Source organism: Anoplophora glabripennis, unplaced genomic scaffold, assembly GCF_000390285.2.
Source record: "Anoplophora glabripennis isolate ALB-LARVAE unplaced genomic scaffold, Agla_2.0 scaffold6, whole genome shotgun sequence".
Taxonomy (NCBI): Eukaryota; Metazoa; Arthropoda; class Insecta; order Coleoptera; family Cerambycidae; genus Anoplophora; species Anoplophora glabripennis.
In genome coordinates this window covers 1,938,807-1,954,239 of record NW_019416749.1, presented here as the reverse complement: position 1 = coordinate 1,954,239, position 15,433 = coordinate 1,938,807, and the positions used below count along the sequence as shown (strand labels likewise).

At 29.9% G+C, this 15,433-nt stretch overlaps 1 protein-coding gene across 4 annotated transcripts; it reads right to left on the bottom strand.

The window, feature by feature from the left end:
- Positions 1-927: 927 nt before the first annotated feature.
- LOC108911870 (protein croquemort) lies at positions 928-14,514 on the bottom strand. 4 transcript variants are annotated; one of them, XM_018716959.2, is made up of 9 exons: positions 14,231-14,514; positions 8,698-8,826; positions 8,278-8,583; positions 8,009-8,218; positions 6,678-6,889; positions 5,614-5,784; positions 5,051-5,248; positions 4,562-4,767; positions 928-4,507 (listed from the first exon to the last, which is right to left on the bottom strand). In XM_018716959.2, the coding sequence occupies exons 2-9, from the start codon at positions 8,818-8,820 to the stop codon at positions 4,485-4,487; spliced, it is 1,449 nt and encodes a 482-aa protein (XP_018572475.1). In that variant the 5' UTR covers positions 8,821-8,826; positions 14,231-14,514; the 3' UTR covers positions 928-4,484. The 4 variants fall into 4 exon arrangements, with proteins under 4 accessions (XP_018572475.1, XP_018572451.1, XP_018572466.1 ...); XM_018716935.2 differs by having other exon boundaries at positions 928-4,767; positions 14,231-14,513; XM_018716950.2 differs by lacking the exon at positions 14,231-14,514 and adding an exon at positions 12,784-12,814 and having other exon boundaries at positions 928-4,767.
- Positions 14,515-15,433: the final 919 nt, after the last annotated feature.

Below are 15,433 nucleotides of genomic sequence, written 5' to 3'. Positions count from 1 at the left end.
CCCTGTGGATACGGAACCAAATAGGTAATAGGTATTGAAATGATTATGAGAAATTGCGGAATAGTGTAGTCTTGAAACAAACTGATACGGTAAAAAGTAACTGATAAAATAATATGTATTTCGTATTTAAATGTTGAACCCTTTTATCAAAAATAAATTTAAACATTAATTAATTTCACTTGTAAATTATTTGACGCTTTCTCAAATTGAGTCCAAATATATAGCTTCGTGTTCTACTGAAGATCATGGTTCTGTTAAAAAATGAATTTATAAATGCTTGCAAAAAATTTGCAAATCTTGCCCTGATATTGCGCCTGGTAATTATCTCGTCTTAAATTAATTTCATAAATAAAACACAAAAAGCAATTTGTGCTTTGACTGCCACTATACTTTGTAAAAAGAGGTTGATTTTGAAACAATTAATGCGATAGTTTGATCTTTCTTATATTAAAATTTAATTATTAAATATTCGCCACAAAGAGATATGAGACACAATATATGAAAAGGGAATGAGTAAGCAACAAGCGCACACATCTACAAAAAGTATAAGTACAGTTTACCAGTTCGCAGCAAATGCGATTCCCCGATGCGGGTCTTCATGTTGATACATTTCGCATCATGCGGATCATTAAAAAGATCCGGATCGCCCATCTCTAGAATTTTGAAAGAATCGATTTTTGGATAACTGATTTAAACAAAGCTTTATGTGAATAAAAGAAAAAAGTTTTAAGTGGGGGACCATAGTCTTATTCTTTTGTTTTTAAGAAATAATAAAATTAAATGTTGGTCGTACCGTATCATTGTCAACAAATATGTATTTTTTTCGAGCATTTCTTTCAATAACATTTAATGAAACATTAAAATTCAAGTATATAAATCTATCACCAATATTACAAGGGTTTAGAACTTGGTAATAAAAAAAACACCTTTCAAAAAAAAAAACATTTTATTGTACTATTATTAAGTACTAAGACGTTACATTAAGTTTAATGGAGACCTCAGTTAATCTCATTTAGTTGACTAGTTAGTGTATCCAGAATAATTGAGAAAAACTAAAATCCCAAATAAAATAAACCTTTTTGTTAATTATCCCCTCTCGATGAAGAATATTCTGACTAATTTATTACGTTACATACAAAATTTATTACAATATCTATAAAACAATGAATTTTAACATGGTCAAGAATTCTATCACAGCTTGTTTTATTAGAATCAACAGTAACAGGAAACAAAATCTAACTTCATATTATTTACAAACTTTTACAAGTCTTACAAAAAAACAGGAATGTTAAGAATCACTATAAAAAAATAATGGATCCATATTTTTTACATTAAAGCAAATTCATATCTTTGGATATGCCACATCATCGAAGTTAAAAACTGTGTTGTTAAAACAAGACTAGTAATATGTACATTTCAATACCTTTGTGTGATATTATGGCATACCTCAAAATATTCCTTAGCAATATTTCTGAATTCATTAAAATGATCCCTTAAATTTCTTTACACAATGACAAATTTTCAATACAAATGTCAAGATGTGGACGTATTTAAATACATGGCACAAAAATTGAATTTTACATAAACTTCTAAATCATAGTCCACAGTATATAAAAAATTTAAAGTAATTTATGTTTTCACTTCCTTAAAATGTTTATACTTACAATAGCTTCTTTTTGCTTTTATCCTTAGATCATTGTATCTTTAACATAAAATATATTTTATCAGGGTCAACAAATATAGATATGAGTGATTTACATTCAATTGCCAAAGTTTTGTACCAAACTCTGACAAACAGTTATATTCTGTAATAGTTAACGCAATGCATGAATAAAATTTCAAATCAAAACATTTTTCGAATTATTATAGTTGGAACTCAATCAAGTCAATGGTTTTTACTTTTCATGGCACTGTATACCACTACAGGGTGGTGCCCTTCTGTTCCTGCTTTGTCAATTTTTTTTTTAGTTCATGATTCTACTGATACTAACAACAAATAACAATGTGGAAAATGTATCATATTCTAAAAAAATCATTTTGATGCAATATGTTGCTTCCAAAATTAAGGTGTAGGACCACTCTATAATTTTCAGAAAATCAATTTTTTTATTTATTTAAAAGATGTTGGGAACTCTAGAATAAGGAGAAAGAAGTTTTATGGCTGGACAAATTTTTTTTCGTTAAAATTCCGAGGTCTTTCCCAAGCATGTCAGTCTTCTCCGAAACATCTACCTGTAGAACATAGACACCTGCAGGAAGCAGCCTAGTGACTTACCTTTTGACTTCTCACTTCACTAATTTTACTAACAGATGTTAATACTAACATATGTCTTTAGAAAGAGTTTAGAAAGTACGGTAGATAGCATATATCTCAAAACTATTTTTCTCTATAGAATATCGTTAATTTAGAAATGAGCTTTCACCACAGACATCCTAATTTTCTAGTATATTTTAATTTATTTGTTAAGAACAAAATCTCACCTTTTAGTATAACTAAATAATAAAAACTTCTCCATTAAGATAATTTTTAGCCAACAACAACCGTTACCTGTCAAAAATTCCAAAAACCGATGTATACATCTTGAGGACCTGGCAACTAATTCGTAGCGAAACCGTAAATTACTCAGTGAAATTAAAAACACACGAGTTCTGTTAGAAAAGTATCCGACCTTATTTTGTTTTATGAAAACCTGATGGATTTGCATCAAACCCGCTTACCTTGAACCTTTGTGTGCATGTGTGAATTTTTTCCCGTCTGTCTATAGTGTCAGTCGCTGGCAAGCAGCGTTTGAGTGAGGCACTGTATAATGCTCTCCTCGGTTTCTTTATCACAAGGAAAATGACGGAACGACTGGAGCAGCGCTATGCATCAGATTTTACCAGAAACTGGGCGACAGCCAAGTGGAAACCATTCAGAAGATGCAGACGGCTTTCGGTGATGATGCTATGGGCATCACACAGATTAAGGAGTATTACAATCGGTTTAAAGACGGCCGCACATCGGTGGAGAGTGAGCCACGCTCTTGTCGGCCATGAACATGCCAAAATGACGAAGTTATTGCCAAAGTGAATGGTGTGGTGATGCGGGACCGTCGTGTGACTATCCGAGAAATTGCGGAAGAGATGGACATCAGCACTTTTTCGGCTCTTCCCATTATGACCCAAGATTTGGCCATGAAGAGAGTTGCAGCGAAATTCGTGCCGAAGCTGCTCACAGCGAGGCAAAAGCAACTTCGTGTTGAAGTCTCACAAGACATGTTGGATTCCAGAAACAGTGACCCCAACTTCATGAACACCATCATCACTGGTCGTCACAGTGGAAGCATTCCATATTCACCAAAACCAAAGAAGGCCCGCAGCAACGTCAAAGTGATACTGACTGCTTTCTTCGACTCCCATGGTGTGGTACACCACTATTACGTACTTCAGGGGTCAAACAATCACTAAAGGGTAATACAGGGATGTCCTCAGATGCCTACGTGATGCTGTGTGGCGCAAGACACTGGATTTGTGGTCAATAAATAAGAAATTGCCGCATTAATCACAACAATGCTCCAGCACATTCCTTGCACTTGATCGAGACTTTTTTGGCAAAAAAACAGACTCCTATGGTTCGACATGCTCCTTACTCTCCTGATATGGCCGTCTGCGACTTCTGGCCGTTTCCCAAACTCAAGAGGCCATTGAAAGGAAATCGATTTTAGACAAGAGAGGACATTATGGCTGCAACGACAGCCGAGCTAAACTCCATTCCGAAAGAGGCCTTCTCGGAATGTTTCCAACAATGGCAGCACCGCTGGGAGAAGTGTGTGGAGACCCAAGGAGACTATTTCGAGGGTGATTAGGTTTCCAACGTTCTAGATATGCCAGTTTTTTTCTTCTGCCAAAGGTCTGATATTTTTCTAACAGACCTGGTAGGAATTAGTCATTAATGAAATAAAAAAATGGTTTAGTGCAAAACCGGTTTCTGCCAGCGCAACTGTCGATAAGATTTGAAAAACGCCCTAATTTTAATTTTGTGACCGTCAAAAATTAAATGCCAAAAAACTTATTCAGTTCAGGCATTACTCTATTTTTTAATATCACAGGCAATATATTATACTAGACGGCATTGTAATTTTATGGCATATTTTATAATTTGTGAGAACTATGTAACAGGTACAGTTTTCATTTCAGAAAAGCAATCATTTATTACGTTCACCTTCTTAGTACATGGCCTACTGAGATTTCTTGATCTATTTACAAAACATTATGCAAATAAAATGATTGAAATAGTATATGATACAGATTTTCTTTAAATATTTAATGGTATTACGATTTATTTCCAAATGTGGAATAAAATTAAAATTGGGTGTTTTACACAATTTTAATTTTATTCGAAAGAGTAAAAGGATCTTTTATCTTACCCACAAAATTGAAAAACATGAAACAAAATAACATTATAATCATGCAACATACTGACTGTAAACAACACAGTTTCTTTCTTACATACTGTTTATTTTGGAAGCTGAAAAAGAATAATGTTATAAGGACTGTTGATTTAATAACCGTTCTTCCTCACTTTGTTTCCACCCTCTCCTGTAAGTTACAAAACCTCCAATTATTAATAAGAGAACACCGATTCCGATAAATCCATATCCAGTGTAAGTACCGGCAGATGGCGCCACTAGTAACAATTTTGTTTGATCGGCTAGATCTTTACTTAAGTCAGCCGTTTGTTGGAACCAAAACGAAGGCATCATTTTTGATGGTATATTAGTGAGCATGCTAAAAATAAATAAATAAATATCTTCAAAATGCAACATATAAAGTCTAATTGTCGACATTGTCCACAGTTTTAGGGTAAGTTAGGACATCCTCAGCCAGGGTGCAGCAGGATCGACCTTGTCAGATCTAAGAAGCAATTCTTTTCTATAGGCTGATAAAAGGATGATAAAAGTTTTAAATATAATAAACAATAATGATAAATGCGTAATTAGATTTGAGGGCATCGATTGCAAGGCCCCCTGGATCCTGATGGCCTACAAAAAAAATTAAAGATAATACTTACTCTATGCCTTCTACAGGATCCATTTTCAAATTTATCTGAAATGCTGCCTGTACTCTCAAAGGCAAACCTGTTGATGGTTCTAATGCAAAATACATATCGTGTTTCTCTTTATTAGGTTTCATTCCATCTATAGCTTCTCTGTAGACAGGGTCAGCCATGTAAAAATGAGCATAAGAGATAAAAGCGGGAGCCCCAAACCTAGAAATAAAATCAGGTGGTTAGAAGGCAAATATTTCACATTCACAAGTACTATAATATATTACATAATAATCAGTATTGTAAAAAACATAATTTTTTTAGTACATTCTGTAAATAAAATTTATTTCCTCTGAATTTTATAAAAGTTAAAAAGTACTCTTTTAAAAAATTAGTTGTAACTTCGTTTTGTACTAAAAGTGAAAAAATCTTGAAATTCTGATGCAATTGTTAGTTTTTTCATTGGATAACTACACTAGTCACTTTTTTTTACTTTCCAATTTTCCAGGGAATAACTTAATTTTTTTATATGGATGTCATATTGGGTTTTATTTAAACGATTTGAATTAATTAATAAATCTCCTTACTTGCATGATGAAACGTTTCTAACTCCTGATGGCAGCTGAACCCCCTCTGGAATAAAACATTTCATCTCTGGATATGTAGTACCATTGTCAAATACTTTCTCGGAGCCCCAATATTTGTCTCCTTCAATACCGTAAGTTGTATATTTATCAACTTTCATCAACTCTACAGAACTGAAACATAATAAATATAAATATAGTCTCTTTTCAAGCTACTACAATGCTTAAAATCATAACTATTATTTTACATTGCATATTTAAAAAAATAAATAAATAAACTTCTAACAGCCAGGCAGGCCTCAACCCTTTTGATCTTACCATGATTTACGAACAGTAAGAAACTGCAAAAAAAAAACAATAACAGGGATACTTTTTTTTGGATACCAGTACATTTAGGGCTAAAAGAGAATGATGGCAGTCTCTAACCAGAGAAGGCGCTGCTTTAAGTCAGATAAGAACCAGTTCTTGGAATAGTTTCAATTACTGCCAAGGTGGATTTCCATGACATAAGAAAGATTATTTGAAAACTGGTAAGAACTACTACTTCTTTCGCAGGCATTCGTAACCTATCCTATTGAGAAACGAAGCTAAAAATCTTTTAAACAGGTTACAACTGCAAATTCTAATTGACATAATGTTCTGGGCACTACCTTTATAATATCGCACAACCAGGCTAGGATGACCAAAGACGTGAGTGACCCATGTGTTTAGAGCTTGAGGAGATAGGACACATTTTTATGGACGTGTCTGGCAGGGGAATGGACCTAGTTCTTTATATCTGGCAAACTACAAATGTAAATGGAGGATCTGGACAAAGTCTCGCCCAGTAAACTCATTACATTTACTAAGAAGCTGAATCTGTTGGGTGAGATACAGATTTAATAGTGATCACCATACCGAACCCAAATAACTTTTTAATTTACTTCTTTGGATTGTTTCACTTCTGATCTAATTTATTTTTTTAAATTATGACTTTTCATATTAAAAATCGGCAAAGTTTAACTAGAAATTCACTCAAAACTGTTTTTTATTCCTAATAAAAATAATACTTTAATGTAAAAAATTACCTGCAAAGATCAGAGGAAAACAACTTAATAGTGGATCTGTCTCTTGGAGGATACCATAATTCTCCAGTTGTTCCCTCAACTTTTGAACAGTTTCCTTTTAAAAAGGAAACTGTATTATTATAATTCCAAGTATTTAGCAATCCCAATTTTTCAATATCATTCTCTCCATTGTACATATTGTACATACCGTCATATTCTGCACTACCATTCCGCTAAAAATATCTTATTATCAGAAAAACAAATTTGTACGGTGTAACAAAATCAAGAATATTGAATGTTAAACAAAAAGTAAGTTTTGCAAAAAATGCCGACGTGGATTTTAATTTTTTTGAAAGCAAAACACGTATTATCATTATTTGAAAATAAAAATAATCCTTCTAAAAATATTCTGCAACATATGTTTAAAACGATAACTAATATTAAACGGTTTAAAAGCCGTAATAATTCAAAGGTTTTTAGCAAATTTTGAGTTCGACATGCATATTGTCTACGAAGTGTTAAGTAATTTAATCACAACACTGTTTGACAACTTATTTGCATAATTTTACTCAAGTTACTTAATAATATTGTGTAGTCAACGAACAGTAATAAAAATTGCAATAAAAGTGACACTTTTGCATACATATTCTTTTTTTGAGGAATATAATATAATAATTGTTTTAGAATTGGTTTGAAGTTGCGTGTATTAGTAACATTTGAGGTATGCTTTTTATAAACAACATACATTACAAATTTAAAAAAATTCTTCCGACATAAACCCTTTACATTAAAAAATTACATGCAACAATTTAATTTCCTCTGCAAAATCTTTTATTTTATTATTACAAACTTTTTAAGCAATAAATGTTTTCAAAGACTGGATGTCTAATGTTTCAAGAACAGCGATTGTGTTAAGAGATACAAGGTTGATCAAATTAGGAAAAAGTTGGGGAATTTCATTTTCTAATTATTTATTTTTTTTTACTCAGAAATGGAAATAGATGGGCCTCTTTTGGAGGATTCCAATCTCTTTCAAATTTTTTCTGCACAACTTTCCTCCAATTCGACTGATGTTCTTAAGAGATTCCCGTGACCTGCTTAAAAAAACAGCCACTAAATCTCATTATTTATTTTAATTTCAGTATATTTAGATGCAACACTTAATCAATTTTTTTGTATGCCATTGTGAACTGATGTGAACTGATTTTTTTTTATTTATAGACGAAATATTTTTCCTGCTGATACACATAATTTTTTATCTATTCCATTTAATATTGTGCAAATTTTTATTCGCAGAACTGTTTTTATTAAAATAGTAGGTACTCTTAAGAAAATTTGAAGCACTCTCTTACCTCCACAAACCATCCAAATTTGGTGTAAGGCACATTAACACCACTAATATTTAGTTTATGTACAAGATCTAACAAAGGATCATCATAACCTTTGAAAATAAATTCGTCAACAGTCTTAGTAATGGCTAGCGTCACTTTTTTTTCCTTTAGAAAGAAATTAACTCCTCTTTTCACTAGATAATGTTTATATTTGACCATATTTCCAACAGTCTAAAAGTGAGCATAATGAGAAAAATAATCGGACGAAAGATTTTACCCAAGTAACTTACAACAACAATAGGATTTAAAGTAGTTATATTGTCCGATAATGATCCAACAGATTTCTCTGGTAAAAACTTCCAAAGTCTCTTAGTTTGAAAAGAAATAGTTCCGTTGTCATTGAAAGTAATATTTTCTCGAATGTGATGTTCATAGTAAGTGTAAGGACCATGTTCCTTGAAATTTGGTTTAATTGTAATATTTCTTATATCTTCTGGATTGGTCCAATTGAAAAGGTAAAATTGCAAATACATAGGAATCGGAGTTTCCTTCCAGTTGATGTATCCTTTGGTTTTATTATTTGCCAAAGATAATTCCTAAAAAATTAAGAAACAACAAATGCAGGCAAAATGAATTACAGTTTAAAAGAAAATATTTGTACATGAAGTTCATTTTCAAAAATTAAAAAAATTGGTAATTATGATACTTACATGATCAACAATTTTATGAAAAATTCCATCCCACAGTACTGCTATTAAAATACCTAGTAATAAAAATACTCCAGCCAAAGAAAATGTTGTCCATTTTTGACAATTTGTTGTACAACATCCCATATTTATCTGAAATAAATTTAGCACTAAATAAAATAAATTATTACTAATTAAAAAAATAGCATATTTTATATAATATGTATAATACACCAATTTAAATTTCAGGGTTATAGTTGTTATTATACCTTTTAGTACTACATTTATAGTATGGTTTTACCCTTGTTCGTGATAAATAAGATTTTTACAAATAACTTTGAGCTTTGAACTTAGTATAAGAATTTATCAGTTACAGAGTGATACTGATAATGTGATTTGTACCACTGCTATATTAAATTACGATTTATGACAAATGGTAAGATACTCTACACTAACAAATTAAATAAACATTTGAATGATGAACTTTGTATAGGAAATTAGTCATATAATGAAACATGAATCAGTCGGTAATAATAATATAATTAACTATACTTTTAGTTTATCTTGTCCATATATAGGGTGTTTCTTTATGGCTTTATAACTTTTATATGACTCGATGTCAAATTCAACATCCAACGTAAAAAGAACATGACCGATAAGAGTAATTGCATCGATGCCACTTTTTTGGTCATGTCTCCCTCACTATTAAAGATGGGCTCTTCAAACCTTTTATATAATAAAAAGTGTTCTATTCAAGTAAATAAAAATATAGAGGATATTTTATTTAGGAGCAATTCTAGGTCCACATAATGAACTTAGTTACCTAAGATACGAAGAGATGCATATACATACATTTGCAAAATATATTTTTTTCATGATCCACTCATAGACACAAATATGCGCTCTTACTTTTTCACAAAATTTTCATTTTTCTTGATGTTGCAGCATTATGAAGTTAGAAAAATGAAATGTTAATATCAAATTAATATATAAATATACAGGGTGATTCACAACTTATTCAAAAAAATTTGGGAATAGATTTGGCATGAGAAATGAAGTCAATATGTAAACAAAATTTTGTAAAATCCTTATAGTGTCTGAGAAAAAAATTACTGAAGTTGTAGTACTTTCAACCATTACAAAGCTGCACAACTGTGGTCTCTAGCGTCATTCGTAGTACGCGTGAAGAATACTGAAATCCGATTTTATAATCGTCGTTGAGATAATGTTTACAATAGTTTTTTAGTAGTTAGTGTCAAAAATGGCTTGCGTGTATAGCAACTCGAAGTTGATGAATATCGTTTGAATTTATGGTGAAGCATTTGTATTATGGTGAAGCAAGACAACATTTTTTGTATTAGTTAGTAGAAACTGTGTAAGACAGGTCCAAATGTGTTTATGGTGGACAAAATTTTGTAACATCAAGTATGTCAAATTATTTTATTAACTAAAACCACAAATTCATTTTATTAATTAGTAATAACAATAGCGGCAAAAGAAGTTGAATTTGCTGACATAAAATAGATGCTATAAAATTCTATTTATTCCTTTCCTTGCGAAATTCTTTCAAGTTTTTGTCTGTTTTTATCACACCGTGCCTGTCCCATTGTACGAGGTCAGGTTTTACAGTGGACCAGTTTCCAGTGCCGTGTAGTAGTGTATTTTTAAATCATTTTAGAAATGCCCTTTTTGATTTTTTCTTTACAAAATTGTATTTGTAAGAGTTCCCTGTGCATCCTAATTTTTTTTTTTTTTTGGATATGTTCTGAATCACCATGTATATCCCTATGACGATTTTGTAAAAAACCATATGCTTGTATCTATATAAAAAAAAGTATTTCGTAGATATATGCGCAACTCTTTTTGAGATCTCAGGATCGGCCACCTTTATTTTAATGTTCTATATCACAAATTTAATTTCAAATTTTTTCGTCAAGAATGTTCTTTATTTGGCCCTAAAAAATGATATGGGTCCCATGCTTCATTATCAAAGTGACCACTTCAATTAGCATGAGCCTTACCTTAACTGTTTACTAGATACTGCGGGTGTAAATGTAGTTATTTCCCACATGATCATTAGTTAAAAACACCCTGTGTATTAGTGAATAGCTCTCCTATCCCTCCTCTTAAAATCTAAGTTATATGAATTTTATTACACAGTTAAATAAAATACATGTTTGTGGATACCACTTCTAACTTTTCTTTTAATGATACGTATCTTCTTATTTTTATCAATTTTCAGTTCATAATCTTATTGCCAAACATTTTCACTATTACTAAGGACGTTATTGAACTTTGTCATCCTATTGAGACACTCTGATAAAAGTATATTCAGTAAGCAAATTAATCTTTTGTCTAAGATTTTGTAGATAAGTGTATGGAACCTTTCGCTCAATGATTTTTTACTTTTATTTTATTTGAGTTTATTATTTTTACTGTTCATGTTTATGAGTTCATTCGCTAATTTCATGTGCTCGAAATTCCCTAAACTGCCGAAGTAATAATGTTTAACTGCATACACGTAAATTTTCTAAAGATTTTTATGAATAATAATTTTATTTCCTTAAATAAAAAAAAAATAAAAGCATAAAAATAGAGATGAATTTGTTTACTGAACACCCCTTAAGTATGAAGAATTAATCTCTTAACATATTACAAAATCAACAAATATTTAATGGTGATTTTTAATTATTACTTTCAATCGAAGGCCAGGTATCACAAGAAAAGTAACTAATTAAATACGTGTATATACACATAATATACAGGTATGTACTTGAAATATAAGCTTAATAATTTAACTGATCATGTTTGGCGCAGAAAAAATAAACAGACCAGATATAAAAGTAAGAAACAATGTGCACTTCTGATATTTCAAATAAACAGAACTATTTTATAGATAACCTACTTGTACCTAAAACTACAGATGGGATATAAAAATAAGAAACTGATATTTCTGATAAACATAAAACTGTTTATGCCCTTAATATATCAAATACTTGTAACAAAATCTGAATAGGGTTGATGAAGAATGAATAAATTTTATGTATTCATAAAATATTTCCACTTGTTGAAAGTGAATTTTATGAAATAATCTATAAGTTAATCTATGTGAATAAATTAGAAACTCTCATGTTAAAAAATGAATAATCAATTCAATAACACCACAAATGTTGCAAATCTTTACATAATTCTAAATGGAGCATCATCTAAAACTTTCATAAATTTTCACACTTGAACTAACAAGAAGGAATACTTGTTAATTACAATGTTTTTTTTATCTACAAAAGAAAAGAGAGTATTATAGAATGTTTAATTATAATAATTAGTAACGGTTACTTAATATCAACAGACTATTCTAATCCATTTTACGTTGTCACCTAAACTGGGATCTAACTTTACAACATTACAAAGTCAAAACGAAGAGAAAATTATAATGCCCATATAATTTACGAATTATAACATTTTAAATGAAGCATTTTGTATAGTTATTCCAGATAGTGTTAACAATGTTCCAATAAAATTTTATTAACGAAAATTGTACTTAACATATACATGCAAAGTACATATTTATTTTGTTGATAATGATTTGTTATTATATGGTTAGCAATACAATATTATGATTATACAAGAATTTAAATTGCCTAAAAATTCATTTCAAATTACATTAGGTACACCAACAATAATAAGTTACAAAAAAAATGTGTTTCCATTTTACAAGTACTGAGAATTAAACATTAATTATTAGAACTAGTGAGGGGTTTGATTTTAAAAACTTACAGTTTTACTTAACCAAAAAATATCCCACGCCAGCTTTGTTTCTTTTCAATATAGCAGAAATACCCAATTAAATACAAAATTAGTTTGATATCTAGCTGTTATAATTCAACACATATTTGAATAATCTTTTCAATTTTCATCCAATACCTATAATTTAATAGTATCTACTACAATAGGTCATTAAAAAAAAATAAAAATAAGTACAGTTCTAGTATATAGAACACAAAAGTAAAGTATCAGCTTTATTTACTTATTTATTTAAACAAAGTAAAGTAAAAAAACAAACATATTTTTCTAATATTCTTTTTATTATAAAAATGGCTGAAAACTTACATAGTGCAAATTACTTATGAACTTTTTTAATAAAGAGAAAATAAATAACTGACATTTGAGGCCACTCCAAAGAGATAATGACAAATTTGAGATAAGAACAATACACGAATAATTAGTTGTTTGAAGGTTTTAGATTGTATATGAACATATAAATAAATTTTGATTTCATTTGACCAATTTAAATAATATTAATTAGCCATCGTTACACTCACAAAAATGTTTAATATACTTTTTATCAATAATATTTTTTTTTTTAATTAAAATTATGATATGCAAAATGGCTTAAGGAAAGTTCTACTATTGTCAGCGAAATGATACAGCTTGATCTACTTTCTGTAAACATAAATACATTAGTAGTAGCTAAATTATTAAAACGCAAATATAAATGAAGACATGCTTCAATTCTTGGTTGAGCAATGTAAAACTATGTAATTGATTAGTAATTTTTAATATTTATTAATGTAATATACCTAATGTTTTTGTATTAAAAGGTAAAATCTTTGACGTATTCAATTTTAATACTGCCATATTTCTCTACTTATTAAAATTTAATTTCTTCGAGAAAAGGTTTATTTTGTAAATATTTATTACATCTGTCATTGGTGAAAATAATCCAAATAAAAATGTTACAGATATTAGTTTGACAGTTTGAGAGGTTAAAAGATGATAGTGTATAACAGTTTTTAAAATTCAAACCCTGTGATACTTTTAAATAGCCAAATAAAATAAATCTAGCTAATTGTTACCAAAGTTTATTCTATGGCTGGTAAGTATATCAATATTATTTAGATCTTACAAAAATATCTTACAATTTTTTTTTATAATTTATGTGTATATTGATTTTATTACCCTTTATAGAATAACAATTTATCTAATAAGTGATCACATATAACAAGTAGGATTTGTTTAAACAAAATAGAAAGCACTTTACACCATTTTACACTTTCGTTAAAATCTAAATAATAATCAGCTGAACAATTAGAATAACTTTAAAACTAGTCAAGGTCTAAAGAAAATAGGTAACTATATTTTCATATATACAATAGTTAATATAATATAAAATAAAAATATCTCGCAAGCAAAATTTTTCTCAGAATTTATTTTTACTAATAAACTGAACACTTTTTATGAACTGATTTTTCTAAATTAAAATAATTGCATTAATAAATTTGTTTCTCTTTGTGTACATTCAGCTCTCCCAGTAAAAGTAAAAAATCTCAATACTTTTGTAAGGAATTGCAATCAGTATCTCTTAACGTACTTTAAATTCCATTAGCTATAGATGTTGATAAAATCGCAGATACATTAAAATAACTAAATTTGTAAAGAATAATTTTTATGAAATAATAATAGAAAACATTTTAAGCGTGTTTAAAGGAGTCGATTTCTACATAAATAAAAAATTAGAAACAGATTAAGCATTAAATAATGAGAATAAAAAAATTACCTTATTTATATGAGGGTCGAGGAAAAAATCATATTTCGTTACACAAATATTATTTCAATTGAATAAATGACCACTATTTTGTCACTGCTTGCAATACTTATGTAAATTGTCTATTTGTATGTATTAAATTATAGTGACTAGTCACTATCCCCAATGTCAACCGTCTATTAACTTATCAATAATTAACAATAACAATCTGTCAACAAATGAACAATAAAATCAAATAACTATTTAACCTCAAACAGCTGTAGTAAAATGACAAAATGACATGACATTTCACTCTTCTCTCCACTCTTCACTGGCTCTCAGCAACGCCCTCTACACACTATCTCCATTGTTCTCCAGAAGTTTACTTTTTTATCGACATTGCGCATGATCAGCCGTTGTAATGCAGCGTTCACAGAACTTTTACACGCTAGATCTCCACATACTCCACAATCCACAACCGTTTTTCATCTGAAGGACGTTTATTAAAAGTGTAGCCCATAGATTAATACACATAGTGTAACCGCTTCACTGTAGCCCACTGTGGCATATTATAGTGCAATTATTTACTCTAGCGTAAAATGCCCACAACGTCCTAAAAATCTACAACTTTTTAATGGAGTCGAATATCTATTTCTTCTAGACATCATTAATTTTTATAATGTTTGTAGGTCAGAAATTCGTCGTCTGCCATCTTCATCTGAAAAATTGTTTAACATCGCCACATATAAATGTACTAGTAGTTAAAATAACTTTAACTGCTGTAATACATACGGCTCTACGGAAAAATGTTGAATATAAACAAGTTGTTCATACAGGGTGTTTTTAATTGAAGTAGCAAAAATGACCCTCTGTATAAACAACTTAATAAGTGTTTGGAAGCTTTCAAATAAAAAACATCCGTGGTCGTGGTGTGACTATACGTAGTATGGTGTGCTTACGCGCTATGATGACGTCACTTGAGAGTAAGTCACGAAATCATGGCATATATTCGTTTTTCTAATTAATACATCAGAGTCCAGAGCTGTTGCAGTCTCTAATAATCATCACATCATTCATTTTATTATACTAAACTTGTAAACGTTTCTTCACACTTTAAACTTGACACCATATTTAAGGTTACGTTCACGTTTAAACCCTGTACTTAAATTGACTTCTTAAACACAATTCATACCACATGTCAATGTGTAAATTAAGGGCCTCAACTTAAATTGTATA